This window comes from Pteronotus mesoamericanus, unplaced genomic scaffold, assembly GCF_021234165.1.
Source record: "Pteronotus mesoamericanus isolate MK-2021 breed Mesoamerican mustached bat unplaced genomic scaffold, CSHL_Meso_final scaffold_651, whole genome shotgun sequence".
Lineage (NCBI taxonomy): Eukaryota > Metazoa > Chordata > Mammalia > Chiroptera > Mormoopidae > Pteronotus > Pteronotus mesoamericanus.
In genome coordinates, this window is record NW_026555325.1 from 705,632 (window position 1) to 723,844 (window position 18,213).

Below are 18,213 nucleotides of genomic sequence, written 5' to 3' on the forward strand. Positions count from 1 at the left end.
GGATAAGTACTGGGTACTGAGTTGAAGTGGGAAAAAGCATTTTCAAGGTTTCCTGTTCCTCTCTTTTATAAGCAGGTCTCACCAGAAGTACCTGAAGAAGATTTCTGCCCAAGTCATCAGATAAAGAGACCTAAGAATGAATGAATGTAAATATATGAAGACAGCCAAAGGAGTCTGAATCTTTGACCTCTCTTCAGATATCGCAAAGCATTGACTGTATCAACTCTGGTGCGGGGATGGAAGCTTTCCCTTGTGAGGCCTGCCAAGTACAGCCTTTGTGATTGCCTATAGCCAGGCCTGAAAAATCATATATTTTTAACCAGGAGCTGGACTCCTCAATCAATAGATCTCATAATATTGTGTCTACTGCTTTGCTATAAAGTGGGACTCTTAGTCAAGGGTCATAGTGTGGGATCCCATGTTGGTGGATCAAACTTTGTAAGCCCGTGGATACTGTTACTAGAAGAGACTTTGAGGGGCAGGAAATGAAGACCCATACTTGAAGTATGCATTGAATCAAGTCAAGATGAATTGCCCTTTCCAGGATGGAAGGGTCCAATTTAATCAACTTGCTAAAAAAAGTGAATGGTTGGTCTCCGTAAGAGGTGGTGCCACACTGGGCCTCAGTGTAATTAGATCAGCCTTGGTGAGTGGAAACTCACACTGGGCCCATAGCCTCTGTCTCTGCAACCTGGCTATTCTTTCACAAGGTGGTTGTGCCAGCTTTGCAGTGTCTGATGACAGAAGCTGGCTGACATCAACTGGTTAAATCATTCCGTCTACAAGTGCTTCTTCTGTGGTGGATATTTTCTGGTGGGCATTAACACATGATACTAAGATCTTCACATTTTGTGCCTACTCCCACAGATGCACTTATATATGTTTTCTATAAGCTCCCTTATTCCTACATTTTCAATCTTACTCTTTTCCTGGCCTCTGACTAATCTGCATAGCCATTCACTGATGTCCACAAATGTATGTATAATCTTACCTTGGGCCACTTCTCTTCCCACACAAAGCAGAGAGCCAGAGGCACTGTCCATTGGGAGGACTTCGTGTCTTCCAAGGCCCCCCTTGAGTGGTAATAGTGCAGCAGCAGCAGCCACTTGCCAAAGTCAGCCTAAACATGAGCCAAACATGGCCCTTTTCCTTCTCTGCCAGTTGGTCTTAAGGAAGTCTTTGTTCTCTCTACCCCTACACATGGCTGTAAGTTTCAGCTGAGAAATATCGAAGCAATAGCAATAATGACAAGGAGCTTTGGGAGTCCTGATTATCCAGCCTTAGGCTGTTTTCTATTTATGTCCAGTCCCAGATGTACCAGCCACTATCTTTTGATGTATTGTTTTTGACCTTTATAATTTGGTAGATCTGATAGAACTCAGTACATAATGAGGAGGTCTGGCCACATGTTCACTTGATGTTTTATAGTGAGGTGCTCTATCTCCACCACAGCCTTGTAGCAAGTCAGGGGCTGTTTATTGAATGGTGTATAGCTCTCAGATGCAAATGGCATAGTCTTGCTCCAGGGGCCTATGCTGTTTCTTCTATTGGGGTCCCCTATAAATGACATTTGGTACCTTTTCCCACCACTGACACCATTAAAACTGTGGGTACTGCTGCTTAACCACAACCTGGACCTGTTTTTGAGCCCTCTACTGTTCTAGGCACCACTCAAACCTGACAGCATTCCATGTACATAGGTCAGAGCAGCATTCTGTTTAGTAGTTATTATTTCCATGTATTCTAGACTTAGAAAGTAAAATAGAGTAGGATATTATTATTGTACTTTTTGAATGTCATAAAAAGTGGGACAGTTGTAAAAATGTTATGGAGGAAATCTCTCTTTAACCCCCAGTGCATTTTGCAAATATTGCAGGAGACACTTCAGGGCAAAGGTAAGGAATTCCAGTGAACTTGGATCATCTCTTTGGATGCTCTTCTATGATAGGGTTCTTTAAAAACATTCAAGAAATGTTTCATTTTCCTATCACCTTAAAGCAAACAACAAAACCTTTTCAGTTTTTTTTCTTTAAGTATATTTTATTGATTATGCTATTACAGTTGTCCCATTTTTTCCCCTCCCCTTTATTCTCCTACTCCTTGCACCCACCCTCCCACCAGCATTCCCCTGCCTTAGTTTATGTGCATGGGTCGACATATAAGTTCTTTGGTTTTTCCATTTCTTATGCTATTCTTAACTTCCTCATCTATTTTGTACCTACCACTTATGCTTCTTATTCCCTGTCCCTTTTCCCCCCTTCTCCCCCCATCTCTCTCTGATGGTAACCCTTCATGTGATCTCTATTTCTGTGATTTCTGTTCCTTTTCTAGTTGTTTGCTTAGTTTTTGTTTGCTTTTGTTTTTAGGTTCAGTTGTTGATAGTTGTGAGTTTGTTGTCATTTTACTATTCATAGTTTTTGATCTTTTTCTTAGATAAGTCCTTTTAACATTTCATATAATAAGGGCTTGGTGATGATGAATTCCTTTAACTTGACCTTCTCTGGGGAGCACTTTATCTGCCCGTCCTCCATTCTAAATGATAGCTTTGCTGGATAGAGTCATCTTGGATGTAGGTCCTTGCCTTTCACGACTTTGCATACTTTCTGGCCCCTTCTTGCCCATATCATTTCTTTTGAGAAATCAGCTGATGGTCTTATAGGAAGTCCTTTGTAGGTAACTGTCTCCTTTTCTCTTGCTGCTTTTAAGATTCTCTCCTTAACCTTAATCTTGGGTAATTAATTATGATGTGCTTTGGTGTGTGCTTCCTTGGGCCCACCTTCTTTGGGACCCTCTGAGCTTCCTGGATCTCCTGGAAGTCTATTTCCTTGGCCAGATTGGGGAAGTTCTCCATTATTTTTTCAAATAAGTTTTCAATTTCTTGCTCTTCCTCTTTTCCTTTTGGCACCCCTATGATTCAGATGTTGGAATGTTTAAAGTTGTCCCAGAGGTTCCTCAGCCTCTCCTTGTTTTTCTGAATTCTTGTTTCTTCATTCTGTTCTGGTTGAATGTTTATTTCTTCCTTCTGCTCCATATCATTGATTTGAATCTTGGTTTCCTTCCCTTCGCTGTTGGTTCCCTGTGTATTTTTCTTTATCTCACTTTGTATAGCCTTCACTTTTTCCTCTATTTTGTCACCATATGCAACCATTTCTGTGAGCATCCTGACTATTAGTGTTTTGAACTCTGCATCTGATAGGTTGGCTATCTCTTCATCACTTAGTTTTTTTTTTCTGCAGCTTTGGTCTGTTCTTTCATTTGGGCCATATTTCTTTGCCTCAGCACACCTGTTATGTTGGAAGGGGCAGAGCCTTTGGTATTTGCTGGTAGGGGGCCAACCCACATCACTGCATTGTGGCACTGTATATGAGGGAAGGGTCAGAGAGGGAACTATGCTGCTTGCTCAGCTCTTGCCCTGCTTTCAGTCACACACCCCCCCACACACTACCCGCAAGAAAATTGGGCTCTTCTAGTGCTGATTCCCGGGTGGGTGGGTTTGTGTACATTCTGGGACCCTGTGGGTTTCTCCAAGGAATGCTGAGGCTGGGAGTTTTTCCTGCCGCAGCAACCCCCACAGATTTTTACAGCCAGAGGTTTTCAGGCTTTCTTTTCCCATGCTGTAACCTTGGGTCGCGAAGTCTGTCTCGCTCCCCTGTTGTTCCTCTCAGTTTATCTGCACACAAATATGGGACCAACTGGTCTGCCAGCCGCCACCTCACCCACCTAGTCCTCCAGCCTCTGCCCTGCCCCGCATCCTCTCCACCCAGGCTGCCTGTCTCTGCCCTTCCTACCAGTCTGGATGAAAGTTTCTTCTTTAACTCCTTGGCTGTCAGACTTCCATATAGCTAAATTTTCTGGCATTTCTGGTTGTTGGTTTTAAGTTATTGTCCTTTTAGTTGTGTAAGGAGGGAAAATGTGTCTACCTCGCCTCCATCTTAGCAAGAAGTCACCTTTTCAGTTTTTCTGATCCATCATCTGTGGTAGAACCACCACCAAGATGCAGATATTTGTGAAAACTATCACTCCCAAGGTTGAACCCTTGGATACAGTAGAAAACGTAAAGGCCAAGAACCAGGATAAGGAAGGAATTCATCCTCATCAGCAAAGATTGATCTTTGTTAGCAAGCTGGAAGATAGATGTATTTTGCCTGACTACACCACTCAAAAGGAGTCCACCCTTCATCTTGTGTTGAGACTTCATGGTGGTTCTATTAAAAGTAAGAAATCTTGCACCACCACCAGAAAGAAGCACAAGAGAAAGAAGGTTAAGCTAGCTGTCCTGAAGTGCTAAAAAATGGATGAGAATGGCAAAATCAGTCACCCTCATTGGGAATGCCCTTCAGATGAATGTGATCCTGGAACTTTTATGGTCAACCACTTTGACAAATGCTGTCTGACCTACTGCTTCAACAAATCAGAAGACAAGTAATTGTGTATGGGTTAATAGAAGACATGAACACACACTTAAAAAAAAAGACCTTCAGTATTTCAAATGATAGTCACATGGGCATTTTCAAAATCCAATTTGTGTGTGTGTGTGTATTTAACAACTACTATGTCTGCTTGCCTTGTTAAATATTCTTGTTCCAGCAATAACAATACAAAAGAACTTTGTAATTAGCATTTTAATGCTTCTCACAAGTGGAAAATTCAATTAGGTCTGGTTCTGAAGGAAATACTAAGTTGAATATGTGGGAGCTATGACTGATAACCAGTCAGAGCAGCAGAAAACTATATTTGTATGTCCATGGATTTCCTTCAAACTGGAAATGTTAGCTATGCCAAATTGGAGTGACAGCCCAGATGCAGGAGTCTGTTAGGGCATAAAGCATGTTCTGAGTTACTCTATTTAAGAAAGCAGACAACTAATCTCATTTAATTCCAGAAACTTGTGTCTGTTCAGCAATTCTTAAAATGAGTTGTGGTATGATCAGCTCTTCTTTGTTAGAACAGCTTTAAAGAACATTCATACAGAAATATGTCTGGTTGAATGTTAAATATTAGAGTAATTAATTTGGAAACTTCTATAAAGATTTGACTAAAGTAGAAAAATAATTACTTTAAAGCTCAAATAACCCATCAGTGTATGCAACTTGCTTATTTTAAAAGCAGATAGGAAAAAAGCAAAGTGTTAAAAATAATGTTACTATTGCCCTGACCAATGTGGCTCTCAGTTGGTTGAGCATCATCCCACAAAGCAAAAGGTCCCTGGTTAGATTTGATTCCTGGTCAGGGCACATGCCTGGGTTGCGGGTTCAGTCCCCAGTCGGGGCACGTACAAATGACAACTGATCAATGTTTCTCTCCCTCTCCTTCTCCCTTGCTTCTCCTTTCTCTGAAAAAAAAAACCAAAAAAAAATTTTAAAATAGTGCTCCTCATTTAAATGTTACATGAGGAAAAACGGCAGCAACCAGTCCAACTTTCTGGACAATAATTAAGATTCTGAAGGCTCATTTTAATTGAGCAATGTACAAAGAAATAATGATTTGGAGGAAGAGTGTACTGGTACAACTTTGCAAACATTCACTTGAAGGAAAAAAATTTTTTAAATTCTTAAAACATGTTTCAGCTTGAGTTAAAGTTTTGCTTCAGAAATGTTCTCACTATAAATAAAAAATAGAAAAAATTGGAAATGAAGAAGTTATGCAATACAAGAGATGATCCATGGCAGAAGCCTCAGTGCAAAGGGTATCCTAGCGGAACCCTTGGTTGTTCCATGCAATAGCTAAAGAAATAATTTCCTGTGGAACCTGCTACCCTTTAGCGATTCCAAATGTCAATTGGGTAATGACTTAGTTTGAAAACTGCGCTAAGAGGTAGCATTTACTCATTGTTTATATATTCTTTCATATTGGAAAAGATGTTCCAATGAATTTACATGTGATAACCCATTCTATGGGAACACATGTTAAGAATGGACAAAAGTAAGACATGGGAAAAATATTTTGTAGGACTTAATGATAATTTTTTGAAAGGCATAAGTGATGGTATAACTGCCACCAAGGAATATAAAAATAAAATTAGACATCAATGAGATAAGAACTAGTTAGAAATTTTAGAAATAAAAAGTATAGTCATTGAAATATGAGATGTAACATAAAGGCCCAAAGTTAGCTAATTGGAGTTTCAAAAAAAAAAAAAAGAAAAGAAAAAATACTTGAAGGAATACTTGAAGAAATACTTACTGATAATTTCCATAATTGAAAACAAATGTAGGTCCTGGAAAACAAAGTGCACTAAATAAGCAAGATGAATAACTGTTGAACAGATCACAAACAACTGGTAATAATAGCAAAGGTAAAGAGGCAACTTCAAAACTACCACAGAGAAATGTCAAATTATGTGTAAATGAAAAACAATATACTGACAGCAAATTGCTCACAGGCAACAAGAGAATTTAATGGTATAGAGGAATAAAGATGGTGGAGGAGTGAATGGGAGTCACACTGATCTCCTCCCAGGACCAATCTGGAATTACAACTAAATTGTGGAGAAATCACCTGGAAAAAACAACGGAATAATAGCAAGAGAGGAGCCTTATAACCTGGGACAGACGAAGAATCAGCTTTAGCACAACCAAACTGGTAAAGAGTGCAGTGGAGACCTGAGAAGGTGGGTGGGGAGCCCACGGGCAGCAGCACCAGAAGGATGTTGAAATGGCCAGTTGGATTCCCCTGAGAAAAGCGGGGTCTAAACCATAAGTGGGGATCTCCAGCCTACAGCACCCCAGCCCGAAAAGATAACCAGCTGCAAAAAGTGGCAGGGTTGCTCTCTGCCAGAGATGGGTGGCTGGAGATGCAAAGAGCCTTTTAAAGGGCCAACACGTTAATTTTTATTTGCAGCCACTTACCCTCGTCTCTGGCAAAGGCGGGGCAGAGTGGACTGGAGATGCATGAGGAGAGACTGGGGAGGGAGGCTTTGGGGAGAGAACTGAGAGAGTAGCCGGTGGAATCCTGGTGCTGACTCATCCCCCATATGGCAGCAGCCATCATGCTCAGGCAGACCACTCCCCTGAGCTGCAGCAGTGTGAGAGGACCCAATAACCCCACCCCCCAGGAAGGACTCTGTCCAGCCCTGTGGTGTCTAAGCCTGACTGCTGAGTGCAGAGTGACTAGATTAACAACTGAAGGAGACAGTAGAGTCCAGGAAGTCTCAAACAGACTGCCTAAGGTCAGATGGGGTCAACATCTGACATCATCAGAGGCAGATCCAGAAAGAAAAAAACAGCAGTTTCCGACCATAGAAGTTCACACCACGAAGTCAGGAAATCAAGACACATCAATTTAAGAAGGAGAAGCAAAAAGGAAGAGTCTCAGAAACATGGGAAGACAAACACACCCCAACAGAAGGGAAGGGAGGAATCCCCAGAAGAGAAATAGAAGAAATAGAGACAGGTAAACTATCAGATATTGAGTTCAAAACAATGGTTCTAAGGAAGCTCAATGAACTCAGTGAGCTCAGAGAGAATTACAAAAAACTACAGGGAAACTATGAGGAACTTACCTCAAACTATATCAGCATGAAAATGGACATAGAAACTATCAATAAGAGACAAGAGGAAATGAAGAATACAATTTCTGAATTGAAGAACACGGTAGAAGAAATTAAAACCAGGCTAGGTGAAGCAGAGACTGAAATCAGCAATCTGGACGATAAGGTAGTAAAAAGCTCCCAGAAAGAGGAAGAAAAGGAAAAAAGACTCAAAAAGAATGAAGAGGCATTTAGGGAAATGCAGGACAACCTGAAAAGTAGTAATATTTGTACAATAGGGATACCAGAAGGAGAAGAGGTGGAAGGGATGGAGAACCTGTTTGAAAGAGTAATGATGGAAAACTTCCCTCATTTGAGAGAAAAAGACACAAATCCAGGAAGCACAAAGGATCTCATTCAAGAGGACTCCAATGAGGCCCACTCCAAGACACATCATAATTAAAATGGCAAGTATCAAAGACAAACAGAGAATCCTAAAGGCAGCAAGGGAGAAAGAGGTAGTAACATATAAGGGAGCCCCGATATGTCTAGCAGCTGACTTCTCAACAGAAACACTGCAAGCCAGAAGGGAGTGGCAAGGAATATGCCAAGTAATGAAAAGCAAAGGCCTGCAACCAAGACTGCTCTACCCAGTAAGGCTCTCAATTAAAATGGAAGGTGAAATAAGGACTATCCAAGACAAAGGAAGGCTAAAAGAATACACCTTCACCAAACCAGCGTTGCAAGATATGCTTAAGGGACTGTTTTAAGATGGAGAAAAAGAGTCTATGAATACCCATTTCCTTTCACAGTCACCAATACTTGATATTACCAATATATGTAATACTTATTAATCTGATTGTGACAATGATGTTACTTTATTATATGTTGAAACTAAACCTGTTTTTGTATATTTCTTGCCTATTTCTATTATTTTTAAAAAGCTTTAAATTTTTTGGTGTTCTTTATCCGTTTTTTGATTGAATGTTTGTAGAATTTTTTCCCTAAAACCCCCCCAAAACTATTAACCCTTTTTTAGACATGTTGCAAATACCTTCCTATTCTATAACTTAATATGTATATTGCTGTATATTCTTAAATGTTTAATATAGTCATATTGTCAATATTTTACTTTATAGCTTCTGGGTTTGAACATTTTACTTCAGGGTAAGAAAAATAGTATTTTGTATTTTCTCCTGAAACTCCTTAGATTTTAGATACTGATTTTTAACTCACCTGAATACTTTATTTATAATGTGTGAAATAGGGCCCTATATTGAGGTGGACTCTTCAGGTCCCTGTTCAGGTGCCAGCTGAGGGAGGGAGCGGGGCTCTGAATCCCGCAGAGCCCGTCCTGGGGTTGTCACGGATGGGGGAAATAAAATGAATCATCCCAGACACTTCTCTGTCTGCCAGAAGAGAGAATGGCACTTCCCTCTAGTGGAGAAGGCCCTGAGCTTGTGTCCAAAGGCTTTTATTGAAAGGGTTATCAGTGGGGCTAGGTAGTAGGAATGTACAGGTGATCTCATTATAGCAGTATGTTCATGTTTATAGAGAGTAGATGATGTTTTCATTGAAGAAAACAAATGGCAGGAACATACCGATTTACATGGGTCCAAGAGGAGATGAGTAAACATGAAAGCATAAACATGAGTGCCAAAGGTTTAGGGCCAGGTTCTGTGAATAATGTAAATTTCCTTCCCAGCATGAGTTGGTTATCATAGCTTTAAGGGAAAAACAAAACATGCTTCAAAGAATCTACTTCTATGCCGGATTTTCCCTGGGAACTGCCCGATCCTGGTTAGGACTGTCTCCAGTACTGTTTCAAAACCTGAGCCAGGCAGGGATTGGAGCTACCAAGAGGTAAGATTTCTTTCAGATAGAACGAGGACGCCAGCTATATCAAGGCTGATGGGTGAGGGTCTTTTGTCTTTTTCCGTGTCCTCCAAGTTTTTCCGATACCTATGCGGCTGTGTACATGTCTTGGGCTGCCCCTTCCATCAAGGGGGTCTTACCCATCATTGACTAACCAGACATCCTTCAGGGCCAAGCCGGGGTGATGTGAGGGTGGACAAGTTTTGTTTCCTCAGTGGCCTATATTCCCAAGGCCTCCTTCCTTAGCTCCAGCCTTGGGGCCCTCTCGCCTGTCGGCAAGGCTACAGTTCCTGAAACCAGACAGGATATTACCCAACACTGTATTTGTTTTATTTCAGATAATATGGTCCATGCACCTTACTTGTTGAATAAACCTTATTTTCCCCATTGATTTGAAATAGCAATCATATATTACACTGTTAGATATATACGTTTGTTTCTAGAATGCTCATTTTATATCATTGATCTACTTGATTATTTCTGGGCTGGTGTCATGTTTTAATTGCTGAGACTTTATAATGGATTTAAAGTTTTTAATATTTTATAATGGATTTTGACGTTTAAAAAAATAAAATCAATCTGCATTTAAAAAAAAGAAGGAACTACTTTTTGTGACAACATGGATAGAGCTGGAGAATATTATGCTAAGTGAAATAAGCTAGTTGGTGAAAGACAAATACTATATGATCTCACCTATAAGTGGAATATGTTCAACAAAATAAACTAGTGAACAAAATAAAACCACAGGCATGGAAACATGGAGCACACTGAAAGTGACCAGAGGGGATGGGGAAGGAGGACAATAGTGGAAAGAAGAGAAGGGTCTAGACAAGGAACATGTATGAATAACCCATGGACATGGACAAACAGTGTGGGAATTGACTGTGGAAGCGGGGGTTGGGGGTGAGATGGGTGGAAGAGGGCAAAGGAGGAAAAATTGAGACAAGTGTAATAGAATAAACATGATTTTTTAAAAAAGCAAGTAAAACAAAGACAGATTTATAAAAAAAGTAAAAATGAAAAAAGTAAAAAAAGATAAAAGTCATTTTGACTAAAAAATAATTTAATGGTATAGTATTGCAGAGTGCAAAGGGAAAATAATTGCCAACCTAAAATTTTATCCTAAGCCAAACTATCATTCAAGAGTACAAGACACATCAAAGTTAAAAAACAGACCTGAACTTAAAGAAATATTTAAAAAGGTATTTTAGTAAGAAGATAAGTGAACCCAGATGAAATATACAGATATAAGAAACAATGGTAAGCACAAATTTGATAAAATAAGTCAGTATATATTAAAAACAAACTTAGAAAACTAGGGAAAAAACTTTGAAGAAACAAGGAAGAGCAGAAATTTATGAACTAAAAATCAATAGAAAGGATCAATAGGATCAAAACTAAAGATGCTAGCTTAAGGCATTTAAAAAGATAAATATCCAATAAAACATCAATAATTTTAAAATGAGAGAATAGGCACAAAAACAGATTTTTTAAATCATAAGAATACTCTGAACATTATCCCATTATATTTTCTCCATATCAAAGTGTTTAAAAAAACAGAGGCCATAGATATCCAAACTGGAAGAGAAAAATATAAAAATGTAAATTTTGTTATACACATATACAACCGTATATATGTCCAGAATGTATCCATGAAAAACACGTATTTATTGAAGAAGATACAAGAAACATTGTGCATAGGACAAGGATACCTCAGTCTCCTTCAGCATAGGCTCCTTGAGACCTCAAGTTCTCCCAATCACCATCCATTGCCCCTTTGTGTTTTCCTGAATCTCACTGATGGTCTGAAGTCTCTTCCCTTTCAAAGGTGCTTTTAGTTTTGGGAAAAGCCAGAAGTTGCAGGGCACCAAATCTGGGTTGTAGGGGAGCTGAGTCACCTTGATAATTTGATGTTTTGCCAAGAACTCTGCGTGAGATGTGATGCATGATCTGGCACATTCTGATGAAGCTGCCAATTTCCAGTTGCCCATAGCTGCGGCCTTCTGAATTATCTGAGTAGTTTCTGCAGACGAATATTCAAGCTTAACGTAAAATTTGATGCACATCTGTTGCTCTACTTGCTCAGTCATTTTGAATGTAATAGCCACATGGTACACATGCTTACTTAACAGTGTCTGTTGCCCCTACCCACTAGGACAGCGTAGCTGTCACTGTTCATGCATGAGCAGTCCAGTCTACTCTCCTTGGCTGCAAGGCTACATCAATGTTGTGCAAACCATTCTCATTATATTAACACTGGCTGGACTTTTTCTGGACAGACTATTTTATATATATTTTTATATATTAGATATAAAATTAGCACCGATAAGTGAAATATATAAATGCATATTATTATAATCTCTAGATCACTGAAAAAAAAATAGAACTTAAAATGCCAATAGAAAAGTAAAGTAAAATTCTAAAAAATATTTAGTCTTAAAAGACAGGAAAGGAAGAGGAACAAAAAACAGAGGAGACAATAAGAAATAATAATAAAATGATACAAATCTAACCATATAAGTATCTACATTAAATTGTTTGGGATAAACTGAGCAGAGTGGCTTTGTTGATTGGAGTGTCATCCTGTGCACCAAAAGACTGTGGGTTTGATCCCCAGTTGGGGCACATGTGGCAGGCAGCCAATCACTGTTTCTCTCTCTCACATCAATGTTTCTTTCTTAGAATGGGTAATACTCAACTATATGCTGTATATAAGAAACCCAGTAAATATAAAGAAACAGATAGGCTAAAGGTAAATAAGGGAAAGAGATATAATATGCAAACAATAAGCACAAGAAAGTGGGAAGGGCTATACTAGGAACAGATAAAACAGATTTCAAGAAAGCATTACCAGAATTAAAAGAGTGTTTCATCAGATGAAAGGGCTAAGTCATCAGGAAGACGTAACAGTCATAACAGTGTATATACCTAATAATGAAACTTCAAAATACATGAACCAAAAACTTACACAATTAAAAGGGAGAAACAGACAGTTCCAAAACCATCTGTCTGACTTCAGCAATTGATAGAAGTAGACAAAACACAAAAAACAAACGAACAAAAAAAGACAAGTTCTGAACAACTCTATCAATACTATATTACTATACTCGAAAAGAACACAATGCTCATTCTTTCCAAAAACACATGGTTAGATTTACAGAGACGTGATGATTAGTATATAGAACACTGAAAATTACAACACATTGCAAAGGGAAATTAAAGACGTAAAAAAAACAGGATATTTCATATTTATGGATTGTAAGACTCAATATTGCTAAGATGGCAAGTCTCCCCAAATAGTTAAGTCACCACAATCTAAATCAAAATCTTGGCAGGATTTTTGGGCAAAATGATATAAAAATTTAAATGAAAAGACACAGGACTTAGAACAGTTCAAATAATCCTGAAAAAGAGGAACAACTTTGGAGGACTTAATACTCCCTGATTTCAAGATTTACTTAAAACTGCAAAAATCAAGACATTGTGATATTGGTGCAGGAGCAGACATAATAGAACAGTGTTTAGAAATATACCCATAGGTATATCAACTCTTTTCCACAAAGGTACCGAGGTAATTCAACAGTAGGATAGTTTTTTCAACAAATGGTGCTGGATCAACAAAATATCTGTGGGGGTGGGGTGGGGCGAGAATCTTGACACTTATAAATATGATATACAAAAATTAATCTGAAATCAACCCCAGACCTAAAAGTAAGGGCTCAATTATTAAAAATATAGAAGAAAACATAGCAGAAAATACTTCTGACATTGGGTTAGGCAGAAATTTCTCAAACAGATCACAAAAAAGCACAACTATAAAATTAAAAACATTTGCTCTTTATAAAGCAGTTAAAGGAAAAAGAAAAGGCAAGCCACAGAGTGGGAGCCAACACATACATCTGACAAAGGGCTCATTTTCCAATGTGTAAAGAGGTCTTATAACTCAAGTAGAAGACAACCTACTAAAAAGAAATGAGCATAAAATATGAAGACCTTTCACCAAAGAAGATATACAAATGGCCTATAAACACACGAAAAGATGCTCAACATCATTAATCAATAGGGAAATGCAAATTAAAGTCACAGTGAGATAGAACAAAATAACCAAAAGAATAGCTAAAATTTAAAAGACTCAATTCTAATTGTTGGTGATGAGGCGAAACAGCCTTCAAGGCTTATTCATTGCTGTTGGAAATGCAAAATGGTACAGCTACCTTGGAAAACAGTATGACAACATCTCATAAAGTTTAACATTCACTTCTCATATAACCTAGAAATTTCACTTGTACATACCTACCTAATACAAATGAAAACATGTCTACACAAAGCCTTGCAAACAAATGTTCATATTCATAGCAGCATTATTCACGATAGGTTAAAAACTGTTGCTATTTATATGTCCCTCAGCTGGTGAATGGATAAGCAAATTACAGCATATGTATTCTGTGGAATACTACTTACCCATCAATAAAAAAAATACACTATTAATACATGCAACAACATGGATGAATCTTGAAAACATCATGCTTAAAGAAAGAAGTAAAACAAAAGACTTTGTTATACTGTTCCATTTATATGAACTACAGAAAAGGCAAAATAATAGTGACAAAAATAGATTTTTGATTGCCAGAGACAGGGATTGACTATAAAGATGTACTATGAAACTTTCTGGGGCAGTGAAAATGTTCTGTAGTTTAACTATGGTGGTTACCTGACTGTATGCAATTACTGAAATTCATCAAACTATATACTTGAGTGAATTTTGTTGCATATATTAGTAAGTTGAATTCAGTAGCACATGCGTATAATAATACGTAGTGATCATGTAGTACTTATTCCAGAAAAATATCAGGAATTTCTACTATTGTAACCTACCATATTCAAAACTAAAAGAAAATAATTGTAGCAAGTACAGAAAAAGTATTGACAAATTCAACAGTCATTCATAAGAGAAGCTCTTAACAAAAGTAATTTTCATTAACCTGACAGAGGGCATCTATTAAAAACCTACAGAAAATCACACTTAATCTTGAGAATTAAGTACTTAAAGAATTAAATAAAAAACAAGAAAAGCATGTCCTCATTACTGATTTTACTCAGCACTGTACTAGAGGGCTTAACTATAGAGTAAGTAAATATAAAAATAGAGAAGTGATAAAACTCCCTTAATTTGCCAGACACTATTCTATGTGACAGGTACTGTTCTAAGTGTTTCACCTCTTAGTCCCCACAACAGTCCTATGAAGTAGGATTATGCAAATGAGGAAAGTTGAGGATAAGCAAGTTACTCAAGGTTATACAGCTAGTAAATAGCAAAATCAGGATTTGAATACATGCAGTGTAGGCACAAAATCCATAGTTTTTACCACTATGTTATCCTTGCTCACATCTGTCTACTTTGAAAACACAACTCAATTACAAACTATTAGAACTAGTAAGAGTTCAGGAATATTGTTGCATTAAAAAAAAGCTACATATAAAAACTGGTAACTGACAATGTTCTTATGCCTCACTAACAATTTAAAAATGTAATAGAAAAAAATTCCATTCCCAGTGAAAAAAAATTGTAAGGTATTCTAGCATAAATTCAAAATTAAAAAAGAATTTTGAAAGAATTAAAGAATACCAATATATTTTATAATTAAAGAAAATATACCAAAAAATGAAGTGATATAACATGTTTATTCATTAGAGGTTTAAAGATAGGAAAACTCCAAGTCTTTCCAGATTTTTCTATAAATTCAAGGTAATTCCAATCAAAATCCCAGAATATATCTATGAAAAAATCTGCAAAACAATATTAGACTATTCATAGAAACATAAAAATTTAGTTCAAAGATTAAAACATGTAAAAAATTTAAATATACTAAATGTAATAATACACTAGTTACCACTATAGTAGGAAGAAATAGAGTCAGGGTGGGTACACCTAGGAAGACTTAAGTGTATCCACAATTTCTTTTCCCCTAAAAATATAGAAGCAAATACAGCGATGTTCAGATTTTATTAAGATGGCTATCAAATACAGGCATATCCCTTTTATCATGTTCCAATCTGGTTGGCATGTTTGGAATACTTCATTAACAAAAATAATTAAATAAAAAGATATTATTCTAAGACTTTACAAACCAATTATCTTGAAAGAAGTTATAATTCTATGAGCTTGAGAAGAATAACTCTAGGGCCATTTTATACTACTTTAGGGCCTGGGGATTACACAATACAGAAAAGGATAAATAGTAGTCCATTTTATTCTTTTGTGGCTTAAATTTAGTAAACACAGTTGGGTGCCTACTCAAATGCTCTCCTAGGTTATAAAAATTGTGTCTATATTTTCAAAGAGCTCATAATCCTGATGATGAAATAAATAAATGAACTTTCAAGAATAATGAGCAGGTATTTATGGTCCAGGAGTAAAGTCATACCTGTAGGAAAATATTTGCATTACATTGTGTTGTTCCTGCCCATTCCATACGGTTCACTGTAAAATTAACATCAGCATCAACATATTTAGTAATCTAGGGGAAAGTGTTTCTAATTATAATTCTTACATATAAATTGCTTTTTGGTAGGGAAAATGGGAATGCATTTTAGTGACTTTCACTAAATACCAGTACCAGTAAAAAACAGAAAATTCTTGAATAATTTTTAATTTATGTGAAATAACTATTAAGCAACCCAAGCTTTCAGCTTTAAGAGCTCTATCCTTACACCCATCTGAACTTATATCTTGATATGAATACATGTTGTGAATATATCAGTTTTCACTTGTTTTAGGTTATTTATATAAACCAGTTATGTATTTTTCTTTTCCCAAATTATAAATGCCAAAAGTCAGTTATAAAATCAGACTGCCATGAAGTTATACAAAGACAACTATAAGTAGCTTTCAAATTTTATTGAAATTCAGGATTAGAATTTAACAATTTAATACAATATTATATTGAAAATTTTCTAACCTGCTTTACATGATACCTGGGCCCAACCTTTAAGAATTGATACTTTCTGCCTAATTTTCCACAATATGTCAATTATATATTCATTAAAATCTCAGACACTTCCCTAAAATTGTTCTTATTTCAATGTCAAGAGTTAAAAAAATAAGCTCAAATATTGAAAATTTAAGACATTAACATTGCAGCTTAAAATTGTTAACATTTATTTTAGTAATGCAGTATGAATTTTAACATAACCATATGAATTTTTCATTAAAATGTTCAACCATTTCCTACTGAAGCATGTCCAAAATTATAGAAATCTTCTCTTTTAAAGTAACCTTTACTGAATTAATCCAAAAGTAATTGTGGCACTTTAGATAAGACATTTATTTTACTGCATATTTTAAGGTACCTAAGGTACTGCCTGATCAATTGCAGGTTACTGGAAAAAATATAAAACATGGCTTTCTTTAAGGAGTGAGTCGTTTAGGATCACGGGGGAACATTGAGGTCTGACGAATATTGTGCAGTCCCAAAAACAGCATAGTAACTCGTTCCAACCCTAGGGAAAACAAAATAAATATTAATTCCTTTTCTGAAAACCTCTTACGGTCTTGCTTATTGAAAACTATCAACATAATATCACTGATCAACAAAATACTTTTCCTTTTAGGAAGGTAATTGGCTCCTATTATTTTGAGTTTATTTAAAATGGAATGTTTTAGGTCTGTTTCAGAAATAGAGATGATGCTGTATGTAAGGATAAAATGAGATATCCTGAAGTAGTATGGTTGTGAAATATGGACTACAAAAATCTATACAGATGTCCAAAATTTATGATTTAAACAAAGAAAAAAAAACAAACCCCACTGTATCAGTAAAAGCCTGTATGTTTTCCAATAAGACTAGATTCTAATTATGTAGTCCAGGTCATCAGTATAAGATGAGAGTCATAAACTTGCTCAAGGAAGTTTATTAATACAAGTACCAGAAATTCATTGTAATTCATTAGACATGTAACATGATGGTTCCTAGTATGAAAGACTCTAGAGTACATTATTGTACTAAATGCTTTGAGTGTAGAAGAAACTGACTTTGATGTGACTTAAATTATTGATAATTAAGACCAAGTACCAGCTAAGAAAAAGTGCAAAACTAGCAAATGAAACTTTTTATGTGGAATTTAATTTATCTATTTCACTGAAGTTGTGGAAGACTAATATTCTACACACAGAAGGCAAGGTCAGAATATTTTTATGTAACAATAACTTTTAAATTTAAAGGACTATATTTAACTCTAAAACAGAAATGTAAATAAGAGAATTAACATTTTTATTCCTATACCTTACAAAAAAAAAATCCACAGACATATATTTGAATCTTGTATTACAGTAATCTAACACTAATCAAGGTGGTTTTTTGATAACCATTTAAATGTGCTCTTTTACGAGTAAGATTAAAATTTAGATCATCAATCAGTCACAAAAGTTTGTAATATTATACAAAATACACATTACCGAATACTCTTAAGAGAAAACAGTCATAAATGTCTCATTAAAACTTAAACTATATATTCAAGGTAGCTTTGTTTGTAATAACAAAAGGCTGGTAACAAACTCCATGTCCATTAATAGGAAGCTGGTTAACAAGGTTATGGTGTATCCTTTCAATGGAGTCTATGCAGTGATAAAGAATGAAAAAAATCTTGAACTATTGATAAAGAACAAGTTACGAAATATAGGTAAGTGAAAAATGCAAGGTACTGAATGGTTTATACAGTATGGTACAATTTGTACAAAAACTGTATTTTAAAACGTGTATATTTTTGCATATGCAAAGACTATTGTTGCATATGGAGGTAAATGCACACTCCTCTATACCCTTTTAATTTGCTATTTTTGTAAGTATATTACCTATTCACCAAAAAACCCC

General features: G+C 36.4%; 1 protein-coding gene across 1 annotated transcript in view; it reads right to left on the minus strand.

Annotated features, from left to right (window-relative positions):
* Window positions 1-16,052: 16,052 nt before the first annotated feature.
* Window positions 16,053-18,213, minus strand: part of DARS1 (aspartyl-tRNA synthetase 1) — a 62,487-nt gene continuing 60,326 nt past the window's right edge. Inside the window, exon 16 of the mRNA XM_054562686.1 lies at window positions 16,053-16,843. Within this exon, the coding sequence (XP_054418661.1) occupies window positions 16,752-16,843 (92 nt within the window). The 3' untranslated portion in view covers window positions 16,053-16,751. The remainder of the gene's footprint in view (window positions 16,844-18,213) is intronic.